Raw genomic sequence first — 25,643 nt, forward strand, 5'->3', positions numbered from 1 at the left:
CAGTGGGTGCTGCTCAGTCATTGGTCGGTGCTTCAGTGGGCCCTGCCCACTGGCAACCAGTTGTCAAAGAGGAACCATTAGTGGTCCTTCTCTGCCACTGGACAGCACGGCAGCGGGCTGCCCACAAGCAACAACTGTTAGGAAACGACAGTTAATGAGGGGATTCAGACAGCTGTAAAGTGGTGGTCCTGAGGTGGAGAGTGAGCTAGGAGGTGGATCTCGGCCTTCTCCCCGAGGCCCCCCAACTCACCCAGCCCTGGGCCAGTGGGTAAACTGGGGCCCCAGAGAACAGACTGGGGACTGTGTCCTGCAGGGCACCAGAGCCCTTGCCAAGGCCACTCACTAGCCTTGGCCCAGGCAGTAAGGCAGCTGTGAACCTCTCCTCAGTCCCTGTCTGCGACCTAACAGCAGTGGCCGTCTGCCTGGCGCACAGTTTTCAGGACCTGCCCCCGCCGTATGGGCAGATTGAGGAGCGTGAGGGCCAGTTGGGTCCTGGGTGCCTGGCTCCCTCAGCGATGACTGCTGGACAGGATATTGGGACGTCGCCCTGAGGGAGCTGCCAGCTGAGCTCTGCCTCCTCTCAGCCAGAACCAGGACCTCGGAGGGTGAAGGTTGTACCTGGGCCCTGGCCCTTTCTTGTCAGAACAGGGAATAACATTCATTTGGTGAGCTTTATAGGAACATCATTGCTGCTGCTGCTAAGTTGCTTCAGTTGTGTCCGACTCTGTGCGACCCCATAGACGGCAGCCCACCAAGCTCCCGTCCCTGGGATTCTCCAGGCAAGAACACTGGAGTGGGTTGCCATTTCCTCCTCCAGTGCATGAAAGTGAAAAGGGAAAGTGAAGTCACTCAGTCGTGTCCGACTCTTAGCGACCCCATGGACTGCAGCCCACCAGGCTCCTCCGTCTATGGGATTTTCCAGGCAAGAGTACTGTAGTGGGGTGCCATTGCCTTCTCCAGGAACATCATTACTGGACCTCAAGAACAAAGGATCTGACACAACAAGTAACCATGCCCCTCCCTCATCCTTTTACTTTTAAAATGGCTTTGCTGAAAGCTTTCAGTAACTTTGGGGTTCTTAAGGCATGAGTCACTCATCTCCTTTCATGTCCCTGTAATAAACCTTTCTCTGTTCCAGATTCCAGTGTTTTAGTATTGTTTGGCCTTACTGTGTGTCGGGCACACAGACTTAGTGATCTTCAGTAATAATATCGTATAGTAGTTGTCTGTCTCTCTCATTGCTCACTTAATATAATGCCCTCAAGGTCCATCCGTGTTGTCCCAAATGGCAGGATTTTCTTCTTTTTATGGCTGAATAATATCCCTTTATGCTCCAGGAGATAGTGAAGGACAGAGAAGCATGGTGTGCTGCAGTCCATGGGGTCGCAAAAAGTCAGACATGACAACAGATACGTTGTTGTTCAGTTGCTCAGCTGTTTCCAACTCTTTGCGACCCCACGGACTGCAGCACTCCAGGCTTCCCTGTCTTCACCATCTCCCAGAGCTTGCTCAAATTCATGTCCATTGAGTTGATGATGCCATCCAACCATCCTCTGTTGCCCCTTCTTCTCTTCCTGCCTTCAGTCTTTCTCAGCATCAGAGGTTTTTCCAGTGAGTTGGCCCTTCGCATCAGGCAGACAAATACTGGAGTTTCAGCTTCAGCATCAGTCCTTCCAGTGAATACTCAGGGTTGATATCTCTTAGGATTGACTGGTTTGATCTCCTTGCAGTCCAAGGGACTCTCAGGTGTCTTCTCCAGCACGACAGTTTGAAAGCATCAATTCTTTGGCTCTCAGCCTTCTTTATGATCCAGGTCTCACATCCGTACATGACTGCTGGAAATAACATAGCTTTGACTATACAGACCTTTGTGGGCAAAGTGATGTCTCTCCTTTTCAATATGCTGTCTAGATTTGTCATAGCTTTCCTTCCAGGGAGCAAGTGTCTTTTAAATTCATGGCTGCAGTCACCATCCATAGTAATTTTGGAGCCCAAGAAAATAAAGTCTGTCACTGTTACCACTTTTCCCCCTTCTATTTGCCATGAAATGATGGGACCCATTGTATATAAATAACTATTTTCTTTATTCATTATCTGTCAGTGGACACTTAGGCTTTCTTGGCTTTTGCGAATCATGCTGCAGTGAACATGGGGTGCAGATACCTCTTCAAGATAAAATGCCCCTTTGGCTTTTGTCCTTTTTCTGTCTTCTACTACTTATAGATCTTCCCTAGGCTCACCTCCCAAGAAAACTGTTTTAAGGGAATCCAAACTCAGAAACCTTTGACAGAGTTTAAGCTCAGTATTGAAGATACTGGGGATCCCCTGAAGGCTCTTCCACATCAGCAAGGACAGGCCAGATTTACAAGGTCACCGTGACCATGGCCCCCTGAGCAGTCCTGGTGTTGAATTAGTACAGACCAGACAAGAGGGCCCAGGCCCTTGCTGCGATTGCTAACTGCTGTTGACCCATGCGCTGGTACGTTTGGTGTGTGTCATCTCATTGAATCTAACAAAAGCTTTAGGAGGTGTAAGTTCCACTTTACATAGGAGAGAACTGAGGCACAGAGAGGGAGAGACATGCTTCCACGGTCACACAGCTGAAGTGAGGTGTGGGGATTCGAGCTCAAATGTGACAGATCTGTCATATGTGCCTTTGAGCACATATTTGCTCTTCTCCTTGCAAGCACCATCTGGCTGCTATGAAGAGGGCCTTTACAGCAAGTGCTGTCTCACGTAATCTCTGCTTCTCCCTTAGGTAAGTTCGAGGATCGGGAAGACCACGTCCCCAAGCTGGAGCAGATAAACAGCACCAGGATCCTGAGCAGCCAAAACTTCTCCCTCACCAGGAAGGAGCTGCTGAGTACGGAGCTGCTGCTGCTGGAGGCCTTTGGCTGGAACCTCTGCCTGCCTACGCCTGCCCACTTCCTCGACTACTACCTCTTAGCCTCCGTCAGCCAGAAGGACCACCACTGCCACAGCTGGCCCACCACCTGCCCCCGCAAGACCAAAGAGTGCCTCAAGGAGTACGCCCACTACTTCCTAGAGGTCACCCTGCAAGGTGGGGCCAATGTCAAGGCCTGTCCATCCTTCCCCACCCACATGGGGGCCAGGGTTGGGGGCCGGTGTACCCACATCACCAGATCACCCCACTTTGCGGGGATAGTCAGAGACAGATTTGCAGGGGTAAGCAGAGACCCAGTGTGTTAGCAATAATGTGTAAAGGAGGAGTGGCGTGTATGCAGGCAACCTGTAGTCTGTCTATTTACTGATCGCCTACCTGGTAGTTTTTCACTTACTTGGAACACTGCAAATGATCTAAGTAGCACAGAGTCACAGGTAGGTCATTCTGAAAGAGTCTTGTATAAGTAGGATGGAAGAGAGGATTTTGTTTCCATCTGCTTTAGCAATACACTTTTACTGTTTGGAGACTTACTTGAAGTGTCTTAAGATCTGGATATTAAGATCTAGGTATTAGGTACAACACTAGGTCAGAAATACTGTTGATTTAACCATCTGACAACCCACTCCAAGCCAAAATGGTTATGAGTAACAATATCAACAATTGTGATATGAAGCAGTAAGTGAGCACTTACTGTACACCAGGCATCTTATTTTAGTGCTTTGCATGTATTGTTTCATTTGAACCTCACAGTAACTTCACGTGAAGATCATTTCTGCTATTCTCATTTTACCAGTTTCCTTAATTGATACTCAAGATGTGAAGTAACTTATCCTAAGGTTATTGGTAGGATTTGAAGCTGGGGAGTCTGACTCTGATTGTGCTTATAACCATACCACCCTGCCGAATTCACACTATAAGAGGCAAATGTTGAAATCATTGAAAGTCATGAACAGTTTTAAGACAGCAAAGTAATGTGCAGATAACCAGCTATTCTTCATGAGAATTGTGGGAATTTGAACAGTTTGCCTTTGCACATATTAGTACCAGCTTTGCCAGGTTGCCATATATCTTAGTAGAGCATTAAGATTTCTCATATTATTTCTCATATTTATTTTGTACAGTTTACTTATACAAAAACATCACACTGTACATCATAAATATATAGTATTTGTCAGTTGTTTGTCAATAAATCGGGGTGGGGTGAGGGGAAGATTACCCAGTAAATTTATGAATATCAAATACTTACATTTATTTGTTTGTTCGTTCTTCAGCAGATTTTTAGTGAGTTCCTGCTGTGGGCCAGGCTTTGTTACTAAATAGCCTTTAGTCAGCACCCCAAACAGAAGTCTTTGAAATGGTGTGTGTTCACCACTGTCTTTCAAAGGAAGGACAGATATTCAGTGTTTCTCCTTGTAGCATCAGCAAGTCCCTTGCAACCCCTGGAGGCCAGGGATGTATTTTGACAATCGCTGCTCTAGGCTGACATCAGAAATCCCAGACCGAGAGCTGAGGTGTTTTAAGGATGAAAATTCATGCTATTTTAATTTTTCATGTAGACCCTCTGCACTGCGTGTATGGTGAACAACCCTGGACCTAATCATTTGTTTCCCAGTTCCCAGAGAGCACAAGGCAGAGCTGCAAGGCCAGGCTTCTGATGGTGACTCTCTCTCTGTGATTCTCTTTCAGATCATATTTTCTACAAATTCCAGCCTTCCGTGGTGGCTGCAGCCTGCGTTGGGGCCTCTAGGATTTGCCTTCAGCTTTCTCCCTATTGGACCAGAGACCTGCAGAGGATCTCAAACTACTCCCTGGAACATCTCAGCACGTGCATCGAAATCTTGCTGGTGTAAGTTCCTCTCCTGATCCTTTTGTGTTTCTGAAATAGCCAAGTTCCACTTGCTCGTTAAGGCCCACCTCAGGTGATTTCCTGCAGTTTGAGGCTTATGGTGTCCCGGTGGCTCACAGAAAGTGAACCACCATGACTCCTGATAGAATTCAGACTTGGGGAGTTGGTCCTTCCTATTTTGGGTAGCTTTGGGTTTGCAGTTGTCAGGTCAAGAGTGCAGGAGAGGAGGGGCTCGCTGCACATTTTTCTGAGTGTCTGGGCTCTTTGACCCAGTGTATCAGTCAGTCTTCTGGGTGATCACATGGAGAGACCCTCATTATGAGCTGCTTTTCTCAGACGTGGTCACAAAGTGAACTCTTAGCCTGCTCAGCCCAGAGTGGCTTCACTTAAGAGACCATAGCCCAGGAATCTTGTGGAGGAAATGTTAAGTGTTTCAGAGAGGATGCTTAAAGACACAGCACCCGAAAACTGATATTGGAGGCCAAAGAGTAGTGACTGCAGGGAGGAGGACAGAGAGGACAGAAAGCTCTCACCTGGCTGCACTTGGTCTCTCGTGCATCCAACGGCTGGCAGCATCTCCTGCGTGCTGGTCCCACTCACTTCAGGGCCAGGTCTCTGAAGAGCCATCTCGCACCCTCCTGGTACAGCTACCTTTGTCTCAATCCTCTGAAATCAGTCATGCTCCCTAGCCCTGATTTTAAAATCTCTGCCTTTGGAAAGCTGGAGAATATGGTCTCACCTGAATGAGAACAAGTGCCCCAGATACTTAGCCACCAGCCCTGCCTCTTCCCCAAGGCTCTGGGGTAGCCCCCTGCTCAGACCTGCTGTAGCTTCACTTGTCTCTTTCTTACCAAAGCCTCTAATTGTTTTCCCAAAACAAATTTATTAAGGGATTTTCTTTTTTTTAAGATGGAAAAAAACCTGTTCTATCCTGCTTTTCAGATGGAGACAGTTAGGTCCCTGGGGGCAACCTGTTTGAAATCTGCTAAGTCTCATAACTCCATCCCAGCCAGAGACGGAGCTGACCAAAAGTGTCCTGAAGGCAGAAGGGGTGCTCACCTAAGCACCAGGAGGCAGTTCCTGTGCCCTGTGTGGGGATGCAGTGATGAGCAAAAGCAGACAGGCCCTCCCTCTCAAAGCTTAAACTCCACACTAGGGGCCACGTAGTGACCTGAAAGTTACCGTCTGCAGTGTTGACCGCCAAGTGGGGGCAGTGCAGAGGGTCTACATGAACAGCTAGGTTAGTCTTGAGGGTTGCCGGGCTTTTGTGGGAGTCAGATCCAAGCTGAGATCTGGGGCCTGGGTTTAGTCGGAGATCAGCTGAGGCAGTGAGCACGGGCCAGGAGAGGCCAGCAGCACGTGGGTCTCCTCGCATACCACTCAGCAAGGCAGGCGACTGGCGCTGTGGCCTCTGGCCTCCCAAGTCTCACCCAGTCCTTTCCTTTCAGAGCTTATGACAACGTCCTCAAGGATGCCGTTGCTGTAAAGAGCCAGGCCTTGGCAATGGTGCCCGGCTCACCCACCCAGGTGCTGTTCCAGCCACCCGCCTACCCAGGCCCCAGCCAGCCGACAGCGACGGCGCTGGCCCAATTCCAGACCCCCGTGCAGGACCTGTGCTTGGCCTATCGGGACTCACTGCAAGCCCACCGCTCGGGGACCTTGCTCTCAGGGGGCACCAGCTCGTCCCTCCACACCCTGTACCCCACCCTCCAGCCCCTGGACGTGTGTCCTGTGCCGCTGCCCGCATCCTTCAGCATGCAGATGGCGATCGCAGCCGAGCCCAGGCACTGCCTCGCCACCACCTATGGGAGCAGCTACTTCAGTGGGGGTCATGCATTCCCCGCAGGCTGTTTTGATAGATAGGGCACCTTTAGCCACACAGGGAGGCCTTGGAGACCCAGGCAGAGGAAGAGGATGCTGACCAGGGGAGCCTAGACCAGCGAGGCCGCTGGGAGGGCCCATCCCCACAGAGAGCCTCAGGGCCCTTGAACAGAGCGGGTCTGTGGTCTTTTTAAATAAAACTGACCCGGAGCAAAACAGGCAATGACATACCTCACCCGAGAGCATTCCTCTGGAAAAATGTCTTCCACTGTGGCTAGGGTGCAGGAGGGTGGCTCGGTGGCCACCCTCTGGAGAGGGGCCCAGCGGGTCGAGGAAGACTTGGGAAGAGGCCAGGAGGCTGGAGACTGGATGCAGACCTGCAGTCCACAAGCATCTCCAGGTTTTAGCATCAAAGACGCTTTTATTCTTTGCTGATGGCAGCTACAGCATTGGAAAGGGGGCGGCCTGACGCGCTCTCCAGAACCCCAGTAGAAGCCGTCTGGCTCCATCCACAGGGGCCTGGGTGTGCGTCTGCCTCCCGAGACACAGTGACAGCTGTCTTGATTTGTTGTGGAACCTAAAACCTTCAGCCTTTTAGATGTTTCACGTGTTGCTGCTTCCCGAAGTGACCTAGCTTTCTGCTCAGTAAGATGTCTTGTTTACATGCTATATCAGGGATTTTGTGATACTTGAAAATTCCTTAGAAGAAAAACATTGGTGATTGCTACACTGCCTGTCCCATGCGTGGGCTGTAGGTTTTAACCCAGCTTGGGATGGACCCCTGGTTAACCACAGAGCTCCCTTTTGCAAAAGTGTTTGGTTGGGGAGAACCACTTTCCAGGCTCTCGGTTCCAGAAGATTCCACATCTTGGATGCTCTGTTCATCTGTAGAACTTCGATAACCACCCAGAGAAAAAAGACTGTTGAAAAGTAGACAAAGATTTAACACCAGCAACCCCCACCTCCTTTCCTCCACTGCGTGCTTCTAGTGCATGAGGTTAAACCCAGCCTTGGCCTTTTATTTGGCTCAGAGCAAAGGATCATAACTGTGGAATGCACGCCTGATGCCAGCTGGATTTGGGGGCGTGTGGGGTCTCTGACACCACTGACAGCCAGCGATGGGTTGGATCAAAAGCCAGTATTTGGGTCTCTGCAGTGAGAGGGCTCTCAGGAAGACTCTTGGAACCATGTGCAATATGTTTTTATTCTGACTCACGGCTTGTGCGCAGCGTATTTTATTTTTTGGTTGGTTTGGGGTCAGTGGTCACATTGTTCATCCCCTGGGACTGGGAGGTGCAAAGAACCATGGAAGCGTATTTTGCTTTGTTTCTTAAAGAAGAACCCATTTTGGTTTTCTTGACTTGGTTGCCAGTCTAGGAGACTGGCAGAGGGACTGCCAGCAGTCAGATGTGAAGGTGGTTTTTGGAGCTGATGGGAGCCTCAGCATGGACGCTGAGTGAAAGAAGAGCCTGGACGCCGGCACGGAGGGGTCACATTGTCACACTAGCATGGGAAAGTGCATGTTCGTTTGTTTTCTCTTTTTCATTGCCATTCTCCTTCTATTTATGTGCAACTGGTTTGGATTCTGAGTTACTGTGTCTGTCTTTTCTGGGTCTGGGCATTTGTGAGGGTCTCCCCCCAAATAGAGCCTCACAGCCAACCCAGCCCTGAGAAAAAGTGGTCCTGCAATAAATACATCACCTGCTTGTGGCCTCTCTGGGTTCTCTTCCTGGCCTCTCAGCCAGTCCACCCTCTCTCTTCCTCGTCAGCCCCAGGGATTCACACTGGTACCCAGAGGTTGTCAGGGAGGAGTGGGTGACAGCAAGATGAGCTCCTGCCCTCTGAGCTGGAGCTATGCCTCCCTGGGGCCTGGGCTGGGCCGCAGGAGTCAGCCCAGCACCACCACTGAATCAGGCAGGGCTCTCCAGAAAAACAGAGCCCATTGTATATGTAGTGAGAGTGATTTATTCTAAGGGAATTGGCCAAACATTGCGAATGCCTGCATTAGGATCAGAGCTAAGGTTCCAGCTCCTCATGCCCTCTAGGTTCAGAATCCGTCTCTCCAAAGCCATCTGTTCTGTCATCTGAACACTCTTCTCTATTAACACCTTAATCAGTGATTCTCAGCAGGGCTCAATTTTGCCCTCCAGGGGACTTTGGCAACATCTGGAGATATTTTTGGTGGTCACAATTGGGAGAGGGGCATGGTTGGCATTTATCAGGTAGAATCTAGGATGCTGTTAAACATCCTGCAATGCACAGGACAGTCCCCACAGTGAAAAACTGACTGGCCCAAAATAACAACAGTGCCATGGTTGAAAAACAGCCCACAGTACACCTTCTAGTGAAGTCTCTATCATCCCCCAGGTCCTTTTCATTGCCCATTTCATTTTCATCATGGCTGTTAAATCATCTGGAGTCATCTTGTTAGTTTACTGAGTTTGATGGCTGTGCCCTAAACCTCCTCCAGCCAACAGGATACATAGATACCTGTAGATCATAGTGTTCATCATCCAACTGGCATTGATTATTTGCTGCGTAAAGCACTATGCTAAGGAATTCGTTCATGTTATTTCCTATAATTGTCCTAATAAGCCTCAAAAGTAGGAACTATTATCAGCTGTTATCTTATAAACCAGAAAACGGGCACAGAAGAGTTCTTTGCCTAACATCGGGTGAAGGAAGGAGCCATATTTCAAACTCTGGCAGCGAGGAGCTGCCCTGCCACCCTGAAGTGCCTCAGGGGTTTTGGATGAGTGCAAGGCTCCCACTGGCCGTCCCGTTCACCTGCTGGAGAAGACATGACAGGGTAATGGATATGGATTTGTAAAAGGGTTGCCAGGCATTCGTGCTCCTGATTGACAGGGTCCCAGGGGGTTCTTAGAGCATGCTCAGTAGCAGACAGAAATGGTTTTGTGCAGCTGCCGCAGGCTAATAGGATTTACAGCTCCATCTGCCTGCCTCCAACAGGCTCTGACCTGGGAGGGGATCCCCCAGCCTCATCTGTGAAGGTGAAGATCTGAGACCCTGCTTGGGGCATTCCCCGAGCATCCCCTGGGAGGGACCCTACCTCTGGGCCGGCTCTGGCCGTACCTGGCACTGAGTTACAGCGAAAGAATCTTAGCAACCTCATTAATCTCATTCTCTGTTCCTCAGGATAGCCCCTTGTGACAAATTTCAGCAGAAAGGCCATAGCCTTTAGCAGGAGTGTCAAATCCAAAGGCCCATCAGGACCAGGCGGGTACCGTAGTGAGCGGATCAGCTGGGTGACTGAGACGGTGGGGACTAATGAAGCCTGTGTTCCCCTGTAAGGGATACGGCTGGCTTCTGTTCAGCGCTGACTAATTACAGCCTTTCAGGAATGTAAACTGTATGTTGCCACAACTTCAGATTTTCAGAGAACCTGGAAGTCTACACTTTCTAGGAAATCTAATTATTTGTAATTTTTAAAACTACCAAAAAAATTGTAATGCAAAGGAAGACCAGTGAAACACATTGTAGGATAGGGAGATTCTTAGCCTAGAAACTTGCAACTTCTGGTGTGTAGACAAGAGCATTGGACCTAAGAGGTGGAAGATCTGAATTTGCCTGCCTTTAGCTAGATAATCTTGAGAAGAGCTTCCTCTCCCCTCTGAACTTCTGTCTCTTCATCTATAAAGGTAGAAAGGTCATCAGGCTGGGCTGCATTTTAGATTTATGATAAGAAAGCATGCAATATGTGGAATCATTATCCGACAGTGCATCCTTTGAGGACTCAAAAGTGGACCACTCCTTTTTGGGGGGTGGTGTTCAGATGAGCCCCAGAGCCTCACCTGCCTCCAGCCCAGCTCTGACTTTTAAGTGAGAGGAACTTAAACGGTCAGCCTTCTGCTGGCCCATCTCCAACGAGTGTTTCAGGTTCTGCCCTTGCCAGAGCCACAGCAGGCAGCATATACTAGAAGTCAGAACTTCTGCTACCCCCTGGCTGTGTAGACATGGGCAAGTCAGTCCCCTTTTCTGGATCTCAGTTTTTTCATCTGCGAAATGGGAGGATTGGGACTGAAATGGTCTGCAAGGTCACACCTGGCTGGACAGCACTTCGGAAGAATTACAGCTCTCTGGTCTTCATACCTAAAGTGTCCCATTCTGTAGGTCTTCATTTGGGCCTGGGCTGCCCTTTTAATATGCCCCCAAGGAAATGTGTATGCATATCTGGATTTGGTCTTCTTGTTCTAGAAGCTCTGACCCACCGTATGCCCATTCCACCAGTCAAACCACCCATAAGGATCCTGTTCAGTGAGCATTTACTGTGTTCCAGGCCCTGTACATGACACTTTCCTCATACTCTCTTACCCCCTGCTCCTCCTTTATCCTCTCAACATCATGACCTAGCATTATTTACTATCACAATTTTCCAGATGATACTGAGGGTCAGAGAGGCCCAAGGTCTCACCACGGGCAGTGGTGAACTGTTTCGCACTTAGGTATGCTGGACTGAGGACCCACGTGGCCTCTGAGTTGCCACCCAACCCCCCAGAGAACACATCCACACCCACCCCAAGGCCCAATCACTCGGGATTTCACTGGTCAACCACCTGTCCCGCCCCCAGCATACATGCACACCCAGGAGTCCCTGGGACCACATGTGCGTGGTGGAGCGCCACCTAGTGGTGGTCTTTAAGGGTACTTTGAGAAGCTCCTGCTAACACCTAGTGAGCTTGGTGGGAGGGAAGTGGTTGATAGCGATGATTTCCAAGGGTCAGGGTAAAGGAGCACCTTGGACCGGGCAGCAGAATGGTGATGCACATCTAACTTTCTAGAGGCCACTGGCATGGATTTTTACCCTTGAAACGCCTCTACAACCCAAGAAGGGAAGGCCTTATTAGCCTGTTTTACACATGGACAAGACAAGACACTGAGAAACACTGTAACATGCCCACATGTCTTACACGTGAGTGGAGGAGGCACTCCTAACACTTTCATCACACTGGCTCGAGAATGATGGTCCTGACGATGGAGGTGATGGTGGGCATGGTCACAGTAGCTAGTTAATTCCTAGCATGACAACTCTTATTAGGTAAGTACAGTTTTTATCCCCACCGACAGGTGAGGAATCTGAGGCTCAAAGAAATGGATGAACTTATCCCAAGGTGACACAGTTTCCAGGTGGCAGAGAGGGATTTGAACCCTGGCAATGTGCCTCCAGAGTCAGAGCATTTAACCTCTGTCCATTCTTCTGGTTGAGGAAACTTCTTTTCCAAGACACCGGTAAAATGGACACCTCACACCACCTCACCTTACTCCACTTACTCCCATAAACTGGAATTAGAAACTGAAGCCTCCGTCAGTCAGTGATGCCCAGCCCCACATCTCTCTCAAGAGACTTGCTCAGCTATGTGACCTTAGATAAATCTCTTCACCTCTCTGAGCCTTGGTTTTCATATCTGAAATACAGAATTTAACCTAGTTGAGCTCTGAGGTTCTTCTCTTCTCTGAGTCTGTGACTCTATAACTCTGGCTGCAGTGTTTGAATTTGTTCTTGAGTCAGTTACCAAAGCAAAAACAATCTCTCTCCTCCCAGCGCTTCCTTTCTTTTCTACTCTTTCTCTTAGCCCTTCTCTCTGTCTGTCTTCTACCTCGTTGTACTTAACTCTCTGTTATTTAGAGACTTATTATCCAAGCTCATTATGAGTAATTATTCAGTCTGAACAGAAAACAGGAGCACTGCTAGTTTAATTTAATGCTTATCTAGTTCACTTAATTAGCAATAAGTCTTGGCCAAATGCTGGAATTCACAGGGTCCTGACTTGGTGGGTGGGTAGGGGAGGCTGAGTGCTGTTCTTGGAAAGAAACAAGTTTCAGGGCACAATGTGGGAGGAGGCAAGGACTGAGCTGCCAGTGAGCTGGGCTGTGCCCTCTGTCCAGGCTGAGGCAGGCTCCTGAGAGTGAAGGACTGTAGATTACACCAGCTGCAAGTACCTGAGGTCAGGTAGCATAGCACTTATTAAACACCTGTTGTATGCCAGACTCTAGTAACCACTAATCTGTTTCTGTATCTATGAGTTTGTTTTATTTTGAAGTCATGTGGACCACCAGAAAAGTCTTTCTCCATCTGACTTATTTAATATAATACCTTCAGGCTTTAGGGCTTCCCTTGTGGCTCAGCTGGTAAAGAATCTACCTGCAATGCGGGAATCCTGGGTTGGGAAGATCCCCTGGAAAAGGGAAAGGCAGGTGTTCTGCCCTGAAGAATTCCATGGACTGTATAGTCCATTGGGTCACAAAGAGTCGGACACAACTGAGCCACTTTCACTTCACTTCAGGCTCCATCCGTGTTGTTGCAAATGGCAGGATTTAATTATTTTTTATGGCTGAATAGTATTCCTGTGTGTGTGAAACATCTTTATCCATTCATCCACTGATGGACACTTAGATAATTCAATTCTTGAAGAGGGTGCGTTCTCTTGTCATGGAGTCCTGCAGGCGTTTTGATGAGGGAAGGAGAGAGTTTCCTGTTTGCTGCTACTGGCTATTGTAAGGCTCTTTCCTTTTTCACAAAGGGAGGCCTAAGGCTCACAGCTTTGACAACAGAATCCAGCTCAAAGTCAATATTGTTCACCTTTAACTTTTTTAAATTGTTTTAATCTATTTATGGAAAATGATGATGGCTTTCCATGTATGAAAGTGATACAAAGTTTCCTATGTAGTAAAAACAAATGAATTGTCCTGGAGAAAAGTATGGGGTAAAAAGAAGTCAGGATAAAGCACTTTTCTGGTGGTCCACTGGTTAAGACTCCACACTTCCACTGCAGAGGTTTGATCCCCAGAGCTAAAGATCCTGTGTTCAGTGTGGCATAGCCAATTAAAAAACAAAAAGAGACAAACTCAGTGTGGTACCGAGGAAAGAAGAGAATGAAAAAATCCCATTCAAGGTTAGGGATGATCTGTCCAAGGGACAGGCAGACCTCCCTCCTCCTCTCCCATGCCCTGAACAGACACTGTGATCAGGCAGGGACATTTGCTCAGTCCAGGTGCGGCCTTGGAATCCTCCCTGATGTAGGGGTCCAGGCACCTACCCGGGGGTCAGAGTGACCTTTCTGATCACCTTTCCCATCCCACTGCAGCCTCTCCCAAGTTTCTCCCTGGCCCCGCATCCAAGCCCTGCTAGTTCAATCCCTGACATTTCAGTTCCTGCCTGGCACACCCATAACCCCTTTGTCATCTCGTGGACTCCCACTTCTCTTCAATCCCTCATTGGTCCTCCTGGTCCTCTCTTGTACCAGTGGATGAACTGAGGCCCAAAGGAAGGACTCCCCAGTGAATTAGCAGAGAAACCCAGCCACGCTGTAGCACTGCTCCTGGCTGGTACGTCCATCCCGGTGTCTGCAGCCTTGGCGCCCAGCAGCGGCGAGTCCTTCCAGGGAATCACCAGTCCTGCCCCTGCTTCTGATACACTTCTTTTGGCCCATCTGAGAGTCAGTGTGTCACCCCTCCCAGGGGACATTTGTCTCTTGAGAAAGAGTGATCTCTCCACCCTGAGTGTGGGTGGCAGGAAGGGGCAGGGACCACAGAGATGTGCCCACCACGCCTCTCGAGCACCGCCTGTGCCCTCTCTCTGGGGCCAGGGGGTCTTATGTCCAGACCTGTCCACACCCCAAGTCTCTGTGGTGACATGGGGCCCACGGGGACCTCAGGGCCAAGGTGTAACCTGCACAGCCATCTGCAGGGGTTTCCCATCTCGACCAGCCAGAACTGTCCCAAGAGACTCGAGAACAAAGAGAGGTTCTGGAACGAGCAGAAAGTCTTGTTACACAAGCTTTATTGATATGGCTTTACGGCCCCCACGGAGCCCTCCCTGCCAGCTCAGGCCAGCTCAGGCCACCTTCTTGCTCACGCGCTCGTAGTTCACGCCTCCAAAGGTGGAGACCTGAAATAAACAGCGGGAACAGAGGGAGTCAGTGCAGGGATCCCAAGGTGACCATGGGGCCTAGGGAAGGGAGACTGGCCTCTAGCCCCAGCCCTGATGGGAGTGAGCCTTTGGCACCGCTTCTCTGGGCCTCTGGTTCCCAGTTTGTTGCAAGACTCACTCTGTTCACTTTTATGTGGCCAAAGTGCTAACATGTTGGCATGATGTGACTTTCCTTGGGATAACCTTGCACTTGTCCATCCATTTCATTTCACCCATGCCAGTCACATTCTTCCAACACTGAGCTTGCCCCATTGTACAGATGAGAAAACTAAGGGTTAGAGAAGTCAATCACCCCTCTCAGGAGGAAGGCCACGCTCACCCTCTACACCATTTAGCATTTATGGGGCCCCTGTGCTCAGTGATGGGGAGATGCAGTCTCTCCCTTGGGAAGTGTCAGGTTTTGTGGAAGAGGCTGAAAGAGGATGCTGTTCAGCAGAGGCCCGCTGTGTGCAGCACCCTGGGCTCAAGGCCAAGACACGCTGTCATTGGATATGCGCATAGCCTCAGTTGGTCCTGGCGCCCAGCAGAGGAGAGCTGCTTTCTTGTGGGAGGGGACGGGTGGCAAATGGAATTTTGTGGAAGCAGTTTTGCCTCAGGGCAGCAGTAAAGTGATGTGTGATTTTCATATGGGGTGGATGGAGGATGGAGTTTGGGGGGAAGGCCAGGGCTCTGTCTAGAGGAGAAGTGATGAGAGAAGGGGCACTGGAGGTGGGCGGAGGTGGGAAGAGGGATGCTCACAAATGCATCCCTGTGGGTGGAGAAGGAGGAAGGTGTCCAGAATAATTCTGGGTCTCCAGAGATGAGAGGAAATATGCAACCAAGACAGCTTCTGTCTGGTACCTAGTCTGTCCGTGTGCATATGTGTGTGTGCATTCTTGTGCCTGTGTGCGTGTGTGTGTGTAATGGCCATGACCCCTGGGCACTGCTCACACTGTACAGGCTCCATGGTCAGGTGCCCCCAGGAATTAGGAAACATTTGTTTCTTTTGGGAAGATGAGTTCTCCTGTCGGGCACAAATGTGCTTCATTCTGCCCCGGATTCTGCCCGTACCCCTCACAGGCTCTGCCCTGGGTTCTTCCTGCACTTCTCACAGGCTGGGGAGCTTTGCCTCTGGGAGTCAGTGCCCTCTAGCTTTCATCAGATTCTCCAAGAGGTCAATTTCCATCCAGAAGAAAATGCTCATGCCTGTGCTTAGTCGTTCAGTCGTGTCTGACTCTGCAACTCCATGGACTGTAGCCCACGTGGCTCCTTTGTCCATGGGCTTCTCCAGGCAAAAATACTGGAGTGGATTGCCATTTCCTTTTCCCAGGGGATCTTCCCAACTCAGGGATCAAACCCTCATCTGCTACATTGGCAGGAGGATTCTTTACTGCTGAGCCATTGGAAAAGCCTATGCCATATATATATATATATATATGTATGTATATGTGGGTATACATACATGTACACAGACATATTTTAAAACACTATAGATTTTTTTTTTTAACTCAAATGAAGGGAGGGAAAGAAGACCCATGGCCTAGGAAGAGCAGGCAGAGTTTAGAAATCAGCCAATTTCATGTGCCTCCCCCACAGACTAGCTGTGTGGCCTTGGGCAAGTTGCCTATGTCTCTGAGCCTCTATGGCTCCTCTGTAAAATGGGAGTAATGTGAGGGCATTGACCCTCTGGAGCCACGTGCTGCTTTTCTCTAGACTGGACTTGGGTGAGGAAAACAAGGAAACAGGGAAGAGATTGCAAGATAAAGAGGAAAGAGGGTGGCAGACCCTGCCTCCTTCAGCGCTTCCTCCTGGAGAGGCTTGGGGAGGACAGCCCAGACTTCCCCTGCGGGGGGACTCTAGCCCAAGACATAGGCTCATGAGGGGGAAATGACTGACATGTAAAAGCATCTTCCTTTTTCTCTTCACCTCACATCAGTTTCCTTCACCTAGGGAAACTCTGGAGCCCCTGGGGGAAGAGTTGGATGGGAGATGGAGCACCTCCAACCTGTGTTTACTGAGAACCCGCCTGCCAATGCAGGAGACACACAGGAGATGAGGGTTCAATCCCTGGGTCAGGATGATCCCCTGGAGGAGGAAACGGCCTGTGGGAGGGGTCAGTCCACAGGTATGTGAGTTGGCCCCACCAACAGTTTTTAAAAAATCTTTTAATTAGTTGCCAATATTGGCTAGTCTGGAAATTTCACTTGAAGTGCCAATCTCCAGTTTCTCTTGAAACACCAGAAGATACAGCAGTAAGGGCCTGAAGTCCCTCATGGAAGTGAGGGAGTGGCAGTTGTGCTTGCAGGACCCACCAGAACTCCCTGCTTCATTTATACTCTGGAAGTCCAGACTTGTGCCCCTGAGGTGGCTGAGTGCGGGCACTGGAGTCTGGCGCCTAACACCAAATTCCTGCTCTGTCAAAAAAAACTCTGTGCCCTCTGGCCAATCTCTTAGTCACCCCATACCTCAGTCTCCTCACCTGCAAAATGGGGATAAAAATCCTTACCTAACAGGGTGATTGTGAAGGTCAGATGAAGTCATGTTCATCCAGTGATCAGCACAGAACCCAGCCCACAGGGCATGCCTATAAAGCCAGCTTCCCAGAGGCCCGCCTCTCAGGGCAGAAGAACATCCTCCATATTCTGTGGGAAGCAGCAGGACACTTACCTCCACCAGCTTGCCATCCACAATCTCTGCGGTGTGGTGGTAGTTGGCGGAGTCCACGACCACCTTCCCACCCTCCATCTTCACAGTGACCTGAAAGAGAAGCAAAAGGCAGCCTGAGTTGCAGAGCCCCCACAAATGCAGACCAGCCCTCGGGGGTGAATGGACCTGCCTCCAGTCCCAGCAGTCCCCCTCTAGGGATTAATTTGTCCTATAGACATGTGATGATTCAGTCCATGGGATCACAAAGAGCTGGACACAACTGAGCAACAACAACAAAGACATGTGGTTACATATATCTAATCTGTGCGAGTCACTGGGCCTTCCTGTGCCCCAGTTTTCTCATCTCTATAATGGGGATAGTACTTGTACCTCCTCCATGGGGTTACTGTGAAGGTGAAATTTGCTATCATATATGTGGGCTTCCCAGGTGGTTCAGTGAAGAAGCAAAGAATCTGCCTGCCAATTCAGAAGGTGAGGGTTCGATCCTGAGTCAGGAGATTCCCTAGAAGAGTCAGTATGCCTGAGCCATCACACATGATATATGTAAAGTGCTTAGAGCAGGGCCTGGCTCCCTGTTGAGCCCTCCTTGTTAGCTGCAGAATCTGTTATGATCATCGTTAGTAAGTGATGCTGATGTCATCTGAGAGTGTTGATTGCAGCATTGTTTGTAACAGTGAACAACCTAAATATTCAACTTACTTTATCCGCCAGTCAATAGCCTAAATATCTATTAATGAGGGGATGCTGACTAGCATTTCTGTACTGTTGGACACGATACCACCTTTAAGAAAAGAATAAGGCAAGTCAAAATGTGCTGACACTGAAAGATTCTGTGAGAAGCTGTTAAATGTTTAAAATACCCAAGTGGCAGAATATCAATATTATGACTGCTTATCCTCCCCCCTCTGGCAATCTGAGGAGCAGAGTACTTTCTTGGTCAGGGTTGGGGGCTACAGAGGGGACCTGGGATGGGTGAAGACCTGAGGGGCCATTCTGGGTAGGAAGGGGATAAACAGCCAACTTTCACTTCTTTGCTATCCATGATTTGCATTTTGAACCCAGATGACTCTGGTTCTAGGGCCTGGGCAAGATTAATCTCTAGGTCACACTACTGGCAGCATAAAAATATGGTTATGCTCTCTGGAACCAGACTGCCTCGGTGTGCAGCCCCAGCCTTGCTGTGGGATCCAGGCAGCTATTTAATCACATGACTCAGCCCAACTCCCCCATCTGTAAAGTGGGATGGTAGTTATAGCCACCTCACGGGCTCACCTGCATTAAGATGTGGGACAGATCCAGCTAGTGTCAGGGATATATGTGTGAAGGATTCAGCAGATGGGAACAATTTTTATCATCATTATTGTGTCCATTATTGACGTATCATTAAAAACCAAGAATGACTAAATTGCCAAGTAACTCAGCTCAATGCTGTAGGCTAGACTTAAGAAGAAGGGCTTCCCTGGTGGCACTAGTGGTAAAGAACCCACCTGCCAATGTAGGAGACACAGGAGACCTGGATTTGATCCCTTGGTCAGGAAGATCCCCTGGAGGAGAGCATTGCAACCCACTCCAGTGTTCTTGCCTGGAGAATCCCATGGACAGAGGAGCCTGGCAGTCTACAGTCCATAGGGTCACAAAAGAGTTGGATGCGACTGAAGCGACTTAGCACTCACACACAGACTTGAGAAGAAGCCTCAGCTTAGGGAGCAGCCCCAGGGGACATGGTGAGGACCAAGAAGTCAGCCAGAGGCCTGGGGAAGGAGGGAGGGGTAGCTAGCAGGCTCTCACCTTGAACCTCTTGTTTCCCACGGTCTCCATCTCGGTCTCCTTGCCAACGGTGAAATTGTTGGAAATGGAGTGGCCCCCGGGGTAGTGCTGGGACCAGGAGAAGTTCTGCCCATCCTGCTGTATCTCTGAGATGACCTTGAAATTGCGGCCCTTTTCAATCGTGTCGCTGGAGAGCCCTGGGCCCGGGGACAAGCAAAGTAGCCGTGTAAGAGCTGCCTACAACCTGTGGCTTTGGGCATGAGCTTGCTTCACCCATGGCAGGTTAGTTTGACAGTCAAGAACACAAGCTCCAGTTCTGTTGTGAGCCATGTGGCTTGGTCAAGTTACTATCTCTCCAAGGCTCAGGGTTTTCATCTGCAAACTGGGGATAAAAAAGCCCATTTTGCAGTTCTGTTGCAGGGATTAAATGACAGTGATTTTGTCTAGTAAAACTCCTGGCATGGAGTTGACAATAATAGCTGCTCTTCTATACTATATTAGAAATTTACTACTGTACTACTAGAAAGTATTATAGTAGAAAGTAGTATGCTAGAAATTTCCCAAGCTCACAAAGTCCTAAAATGAATGAGACCTGCAAGACTGTCTTCTAATGCTCTTGTTTTCCAGATATGGATTCCTGCAACTGGACTGTTGCAGGTGAAGCCAGGTCACTGTTCCTTCAGAGCCAGTCTCAGTACTTGACTCAGAAGGGCTCTTTCCTCCCCATGGCCCCAGGCCCCTGCTCTTGGGGCCCCTTTCCTACCTGGGCTCAGGTAGGGCCCAGGTCCTCTGCGGCTATCCTCTGAATCTAGACAGCTGCACTGCCTCACACTTAGCTGACTCACCAAGATTTCTGCAGGATTGTCAAGACCACTGTCTCTTTGGTTCCTCTTAACCAGTGTTACAAATCGAGCAGTCAGAAGAGTGGGGTGTTTGATCTCCACCCACAGTGCCTAACACTGTAAGAGGCCCTTGTTTGCTGAATGATGGAGTGAACAAGGAGCTTGTCAACCCTGGTGTCTATGTTCTCACCCCTTTGTCACCTCTCCCCAGGCAGGGTGTGGTGACATCCTTCATCATCTTCTTGGCTCCTGGGGGAATCTCATGACCTCTGGCACGGATGCGTGACCCGGGGCAGGTCTTGCTGAAGTGCCCCGTCAGTAACATTAGGTTGGTCTGTGCATACAGCAAGCATTCAATAAATGTTTGAATGAATTAACCAATCAACTCTGCATCTCACCCATTACTAGCTTTGTGACCTTGCACTAGTCACTCAACTTCTCTGAGCCTCATGGATTTTGGGTTCCCTGTGCAGAGCTGGCTGTGACGCCCAACCCCAGGACGGCGCTCACTCACCCAGGCGCTTCATGAACTCTTCGTAGTTCTTCTCACTCTCAATCTCGTACTTGCCAGTGAAGGCCATGCTGCCGAAGAGCTGGAGCCTCAGGAGCAGAGGACGAGAAGGAAGAGCTGTGGTGCTGAGGGGCCTGCTGCCTCAGCTTATAAACCCTCCTGGATGCTGAGGCTCAGCCCCAAAGTCACCCCACTCCTCCTTCCCACCCCTGAAGAGGAAGCACTTGCAATTTTATGATGTGGGCAGGACGTGGAGGAGCAAAAACCCTGAGGTTATTCACCCTGGGGACTTGCTGGCTGGAATCCCATTGCCACTGGCAAGGCTAGGGATGGCTCTGCTGCAGGGTTTGAGTGGTCATCCGTCTCTGCCCAGCCCTCCTCCGTCCATCCATGACCTCCCTCCATCCGTGCTCCCAGCAGCCTTCCTTTTCTCAGTCACCCCCGCGTTCATTGACCAGAGCGTGTCGGGTACCTCAGCGTGGGGCCAGCACTGAGGAAACAGTGATACACACCCCCTTCCCCAAAGAGCTTCCAGTCTGGACCAACGACAAAACACACCTGCAGAGAATCCTCATGCAAGCAGGATGGGATATGTCCTGAGACACACAGATCTGGGGAAGAAGTAATGGGGTCCAGCTGGCTTGGGCAGCTTTGCATAGCAAGTGGCGTTTAATACAGGTCTTGAAAGAATTTGGATGTTTAGAGAAGTGGTAAGGTTGGAAGAGGCAGATAACATTGTAAGCTGAGGGAACAAGGTGATGAAGGTGGGTAGGGCCGCCAAGAAAGGAAACAGTGAGTTTGTCTGTAGCAAAGAACACCTGCAGAAGCACAGGCATGAGATGGGTGTAGATGGTGTGGTCGTCTGCACCAATGGAGTGTAGCCCACGAGCCAGAGAGCCAACTGGAGGAGGCAGTGCCAGTTGCCCTAGAGACCAGCTATGTGCCGGGCATGGGCTGGGAGTGTGGCCAATTTCACTCTGTTCCAGCTAAGCAACTGGGAGGGCCAGGAGTCCGGCCCCAACTTCCTGTGCCTGTTCTTCTGTGGCTGTGCTGGATCTCCATTGTAAGGCACAGCTTCTCTAGTTGTGGCACACAGGTTTAGTTGCCCCACAGAATGCAGGATCTTAGTTCCCCGACCAGGGATCAAATCTGTGTACCCTGCATTGGAAGGCAAATTCTTAACCACTGGACCACCAGGGAAGTCCCCTTGTCTCTGTTCTGACTCTGGCACCACTTTACACTCAAGGACTCCATCTCATGATAACTCCTGCCCTGCCTGTCTCATGGGACTGCTCTCTGGATCAAATAGATTGGCCATGCAAAGTATGAAGCACTTACGAAGGCTCTCATGTTTATTATTATGAATAAAAGTTTTGCATCTGTCTCCTTTTCTAGAGTCCCTTAGAATCCCCATCATTTATATACAAAGCAGAATTTACCACAGTTGCTAACTCCAGACCTGGGACTGAGTGGTTTCTGAACTGATGAAACCAGTTTTGCCGCATTCTGCAAATCTACAGCTTTCAATTTTAGAATTCCTTACCCCAGCCAAGGGTCTTATTTAAAAAACAACAACAATAACAACAACACATACCCATACTGTCTCCCCTCCACCCCATCTTGGATTTTCTGATGCTAAATTATATATATTAAAATTTCATAATTCAGAGCAAGTGACAGTTCTGGCAGAGATGTCCTTGATAACAGTTGGTATCTGTCCTCGCAGACTTTTAAGTGAATACCTCTGCTTTCTTCTGTAAATAAGATTATATTGTTCTGTCATGTATTCTTTATGTAATGATGTAAGTACATGTGTGTATCATTACATAAAGGTATCCCACATTCTATGGTATGTATATTTCACAATTTATGTAACTATTGCTAGGCCTTTAGGTTGTTCCCAATCTTTTTCTGTTATCAATAACTCTGAGAGAAAATTCTCATTCACTCCTCTTGGTGTACATGTCGGCTTATTTACTAAGATTATTTGCTAAGGATGAATTCCTAGATATGCAGTTCCTAGAATAAAGGGATTGTGTACCTAAAGTTATATATAAACTTATATGTAAGTTAAAACTATGTCTATACTACAACAGTTTACACTCCTATCTAGAGCATATAGGAGAAATTTCCCTTCATTGGTCCATTTCCCCTTATCCCCAAATGGCACAACTAAGGATATTGAACGCTGCAACGAAGAGTTGGCACAGCCAGGTCTGTGTATATTTAATGGCAGCTTTATAGAAACATGGGGCTGTGTTTACAAACCAGTGCTGAGCAAAGACAAAGAGAATGGAATATTGCATTTACATGGTGACTGTGGCTATTATATGGCTTCCCCGGTGGCTCAATGGTAGAGAATCCAACTGCCAATGCAGGACACAGGAGCTGCATTGATGACATAACAGTGACAGTAAGAGCTAACACTCCCTGAGTGTTTGCCGTCCATTGGGCGTGAGGCTGAGTGTTCTGCGTGGATGATCCCATTTAATCTTCCAAACAGCTCTATGAAGTAAATACCATTATTGGCCCCAGTTTTTCTTTTTTTTTTTTTGTTATTTTTTTTTTATTGGAGGCAAATTACCTTACATTAATATATTGGTTGGTTTTGCCATACATTGACACGAATCTGCCCCGGGTGTACATGTGTTCCCCTTCTTGAACCCCCCCTCCCACCTCCCTCCTCCCCATATCCTCCCTCTTGGTCATCCCCATGCACCAGCCCTGAGCATCCTGTATCATGCGTCGAACCTGGACTGGTGATTCATTTCACATATGATGGTATACATGCTACAATACCGTTCTCCCAAATCATCCCACCCTCCCCCTCTCCCACAGAGTCCCAAAGACTGTTCTATACACCTGTGTCTCTTTTGCTGTCTCATATACAGGGTTAAGGTTACCATCTTTCTAAATTCCATATATATGTGTTAGTATACTGTATCGGAGAAGGCAATGGCAAGCCACTCCAGTACTCTTGCCTAGAAAATCCCATGGATGGAGGAGCCTGGTAGGCTGCAGTCCGTGGGGTCGCTAAAGGTCGGACACGACTGAGCGACTTCACTTTCACACGTTGGAGAAGGAAATGGCAACCCACTCCAGTGTTCTTGCCTGGAGAATCCCAGGGACGGGGGAGCCTGGTGGGCTTCCGTCTATGGGGTCACACAGAGTCGGACACGACTGAAGTGACTTAGCAGCATACTGTATTGATGTTTTTCTTTCTGGCTTACTTCACTCTGTATAATAGGCTCCAATTTCATCCACCTCATTAGAACTGATTCAAATGCATTCTTTTTGATGGCTGAAAAATACTCCATTGTGTAAATGTACCAAAGCTTTCTTATCCATTCGTCTGCAGTTGGACATCCAGGTTGCTTCCATGTCCTTGCTATTATAAACAGTGCTGCGATAAACATTGGAGTACATGTGTTTCTTTCAATTCTGGTTTCCTCGGTGTGTACGCCCAGGAGGAAACCAGGAAACCAAGGTTCAGAGAAGTTAAGTATCCCACTCAAAGTCACAGAGTCCCTGTGTGTAGTTTATATTTACTACCAAGACAATTTTCAGCATCATTTAAAGACATTTCCAAAAACCTTCCATAATCCCATTACTGTTTCTTCCTCTTATCTCTTTCACTCTTCTCTCTCCTCTCTCATCCTTGCTTTCTTTCTCACTGACTTTAATTGCAACAGATATATAACAGCCATAGTCACCATGTAAATGCAATATTCCATTCTGTTTTTCTTTACTCAGTACTGGTTTGTAAATGCAGTCCCATGTTTCTGTAGAACTTCCACTTATATATATATATATTTATATATATAAACATGTACATTATATATATTATATTTGGCTGTGCTTGGTCTTAGTTGCAGCATTCGGAATCTTTAGTTGTGGCATGAGGGATCTAGTTCACTGACCAGAGAGCAAACCCGGGCATAGAGTCTTAGCTGCTGAACCACCAGGGAAGTCACAAAGCTGCCATGTTTATTGTTAGAAATGGCTGCATAATGTTTGCTGTTGGAATTTTAGGGGCTTCCCAGGTTACCCCTTTAAATGAGAGGCCACAGTGAGCTTGTTTACATGTATCTTCTTGCATTAAAGGATTACCAAGTTATGGGATCTGGAACATTCTGACAACTCTTAATATGTGTTGCCACATTGGGACTGAATTGGGTTAGCCCCTGATTGGCCGGTTGCTGATATCTAAAGACACTGTTTTCCCTTGCCTTTTCCCCCACCTAGCAGTATATCATAGACATTAATGGATCTTATTTCTTCACGGCGGAGAAGGCAATGGCAAGCCACTCCAGTACTCTTGCCTAGAAAATCCCATGGACAGAGGAGCCTGGTAGGCTGCAGTCCATGGGGTCGCTACGAGTCAGACATGACCAAGTGACTTCACTTTCACACATTGGAGAAGGAAATGGCAACCCACTCCAGTGTTCTTGCCTGGAGAATCCCAGGGACGGGGAGCCTGGTGGGCTGCCGTCTATGGGGTCACACAGAGTCGGACACGACTGAAGTGACTCAGCAGCAGCAGCAGCATTTCTTCATGGAAACTGAAAACTACACCATTCATTATTTAAAGGGATTTTCCAAATGGAGAAATCCACTGGTCTAGGCGTAGGAAGCCAAAAAGAGGATTTGCTATCTCCCTGGAAAGCTTGGAGGAAAGTAATTCCACAGCAGTATTTGGGATGTAGGCTAGATGTAAGATGGTTAAACTAAAGAGGTTTAGGGGATGGGATGTACTCTCCTCAAATCCCCTGGGGTCTCTAGGAAGTATGCCCTTTTACCTTTGTGCCTTGGCCTGCCTGGAATGACTGCTCCCCTTTCACCTGTCTTTCCAAATTTGAATTGTCCTCCCAACTCCACCTTCTCCAGGGAGCCTTCTTTGATTACTCCCGCCTACAGATAATCAGTTACAGGAATCTGCCTGGTGTGTACCAGCTGCTTGTAACGGCTCACGGGGGAACCTGGGCTTTAGAGTCACAATATTAACAAGATTTCAGACAGAATCTGTATTCATTCAGAAAACACTATCTGAGTACCTACTGTGCACTAGACCCTGGAATTACCAAGTACCTGTGCTCAAGTCTTGTGAGAGACCCAGCCTAATAAGCAGGCAGTTGCACCATGGTGTGATAAGTGAGATAAAGTCTGTTACACTGGGGTATTTTGAAAATCAGAGGCATCACTCTTGTCACCTCTTAAGGGTCAGCGAAGGCTGTGTAAGGGAAATTGGCAAATAGACCATTAGTAAGTGGGAAGCAGAAGCTTGAGTCTGGTGCCTTAGACCACTCGGCCATCCTGACACAAGGTGGGATAAAAATACCTGTTTTCTGGGACTTCCC

At 48.7% G+C, this 25,643-nt stretch overlaps 2 protein-coding genes across 4 annotated transcripts in view; one reads left to right on the top strand and one right to left on the bottom strand.

The window, feature by feature from the left end:
- Positions 1-8,278, top strand: part of CCNJL (cyclin J like) — a 66,880-nt gene extending 58,602 nt beyond the window's left edge. For all 3 annotated transcript variants that reach the window (XM_055429462.2, XM_088838524.1, XM_088838525.1), the window contains 3 exons: positions 2,759-3,061; positions 4,592-4,751; positions 6,200-8,278. In XM_055429462.2, coding sequence (XP_055285437.2) covers positions 2,759-3,061; positions 4,592-4,751; positions 6,200-6,614 — 878 coding nt within the window. In that variant the 3' untranslated portion in view covers positions 6,615-8,278. The remainder of the gene's footprint in view (positions 1-2,758; positions 3,062-4,591; positions 4,752-6,199) is intronic.
- A 6,146-nt stretch (positions 8,279-14,424) lies between these two features.
- On the bottom strand, positions 14,425-20,356 carry FABP6 (fatty acid binding protein 6). Its single transcript, XM_055431375.2, has 4 exons — positions 20,290-20,356; positions 18,955-19,130; positions 17,167-17,256; positions 14,425-14,478 (listed from the first exon to the last, which is right to left on the bottom strand). The coding sequence occupies exons 1-4, from the start codon at positions 20,354-20,356 to the stop codon at positions 14,425-14,427; spliced, it is 387 nt and encodes a 128-aa protein (XP_055287350.1).
- Positions 20,357-25,643: the final 5,287 nt, after the last annotated feature.

This window comes from Moschus berezovskii, chromosome 8 (genome assembly GCF_049115385.1).
Source record: "Moschus berezovskii isolate FMDL1 chromosome 8, NW_MosBer_1.0, whole genome shotgun sequence".
Classification (NCBI taxonomy): domain Eukaryota; kingdom Metazoa; phylum Chordata; class Mammalia; order Artiodactyla; family Moschidae; genus Moschus; species Moschus berezovskii.

Coding starts and splice junctions, on each gene's coding strand:
- FABP6 (XM_055431375.2), bottom strand. CDS start 20,356: ATGGCCTTCACTGGCAAGTACGAGATTGAGAGTGAGAAGAACTACGAA. Junction 19,131..20,289: donor AGAGTTCATGAAGCGCCTGG/GTGAGTGAGCGC, acceptor CCCCGGGCCCAG/GGCTCTCCAGCGACACGATT. Junction 17,257..18,954: donor TGGGAAACAAGAGGTTCAAG/GTGAGAGCCTGC, acceptor CTTCTCTTTCAG/GTCACTGTGAAGATGGAGGG.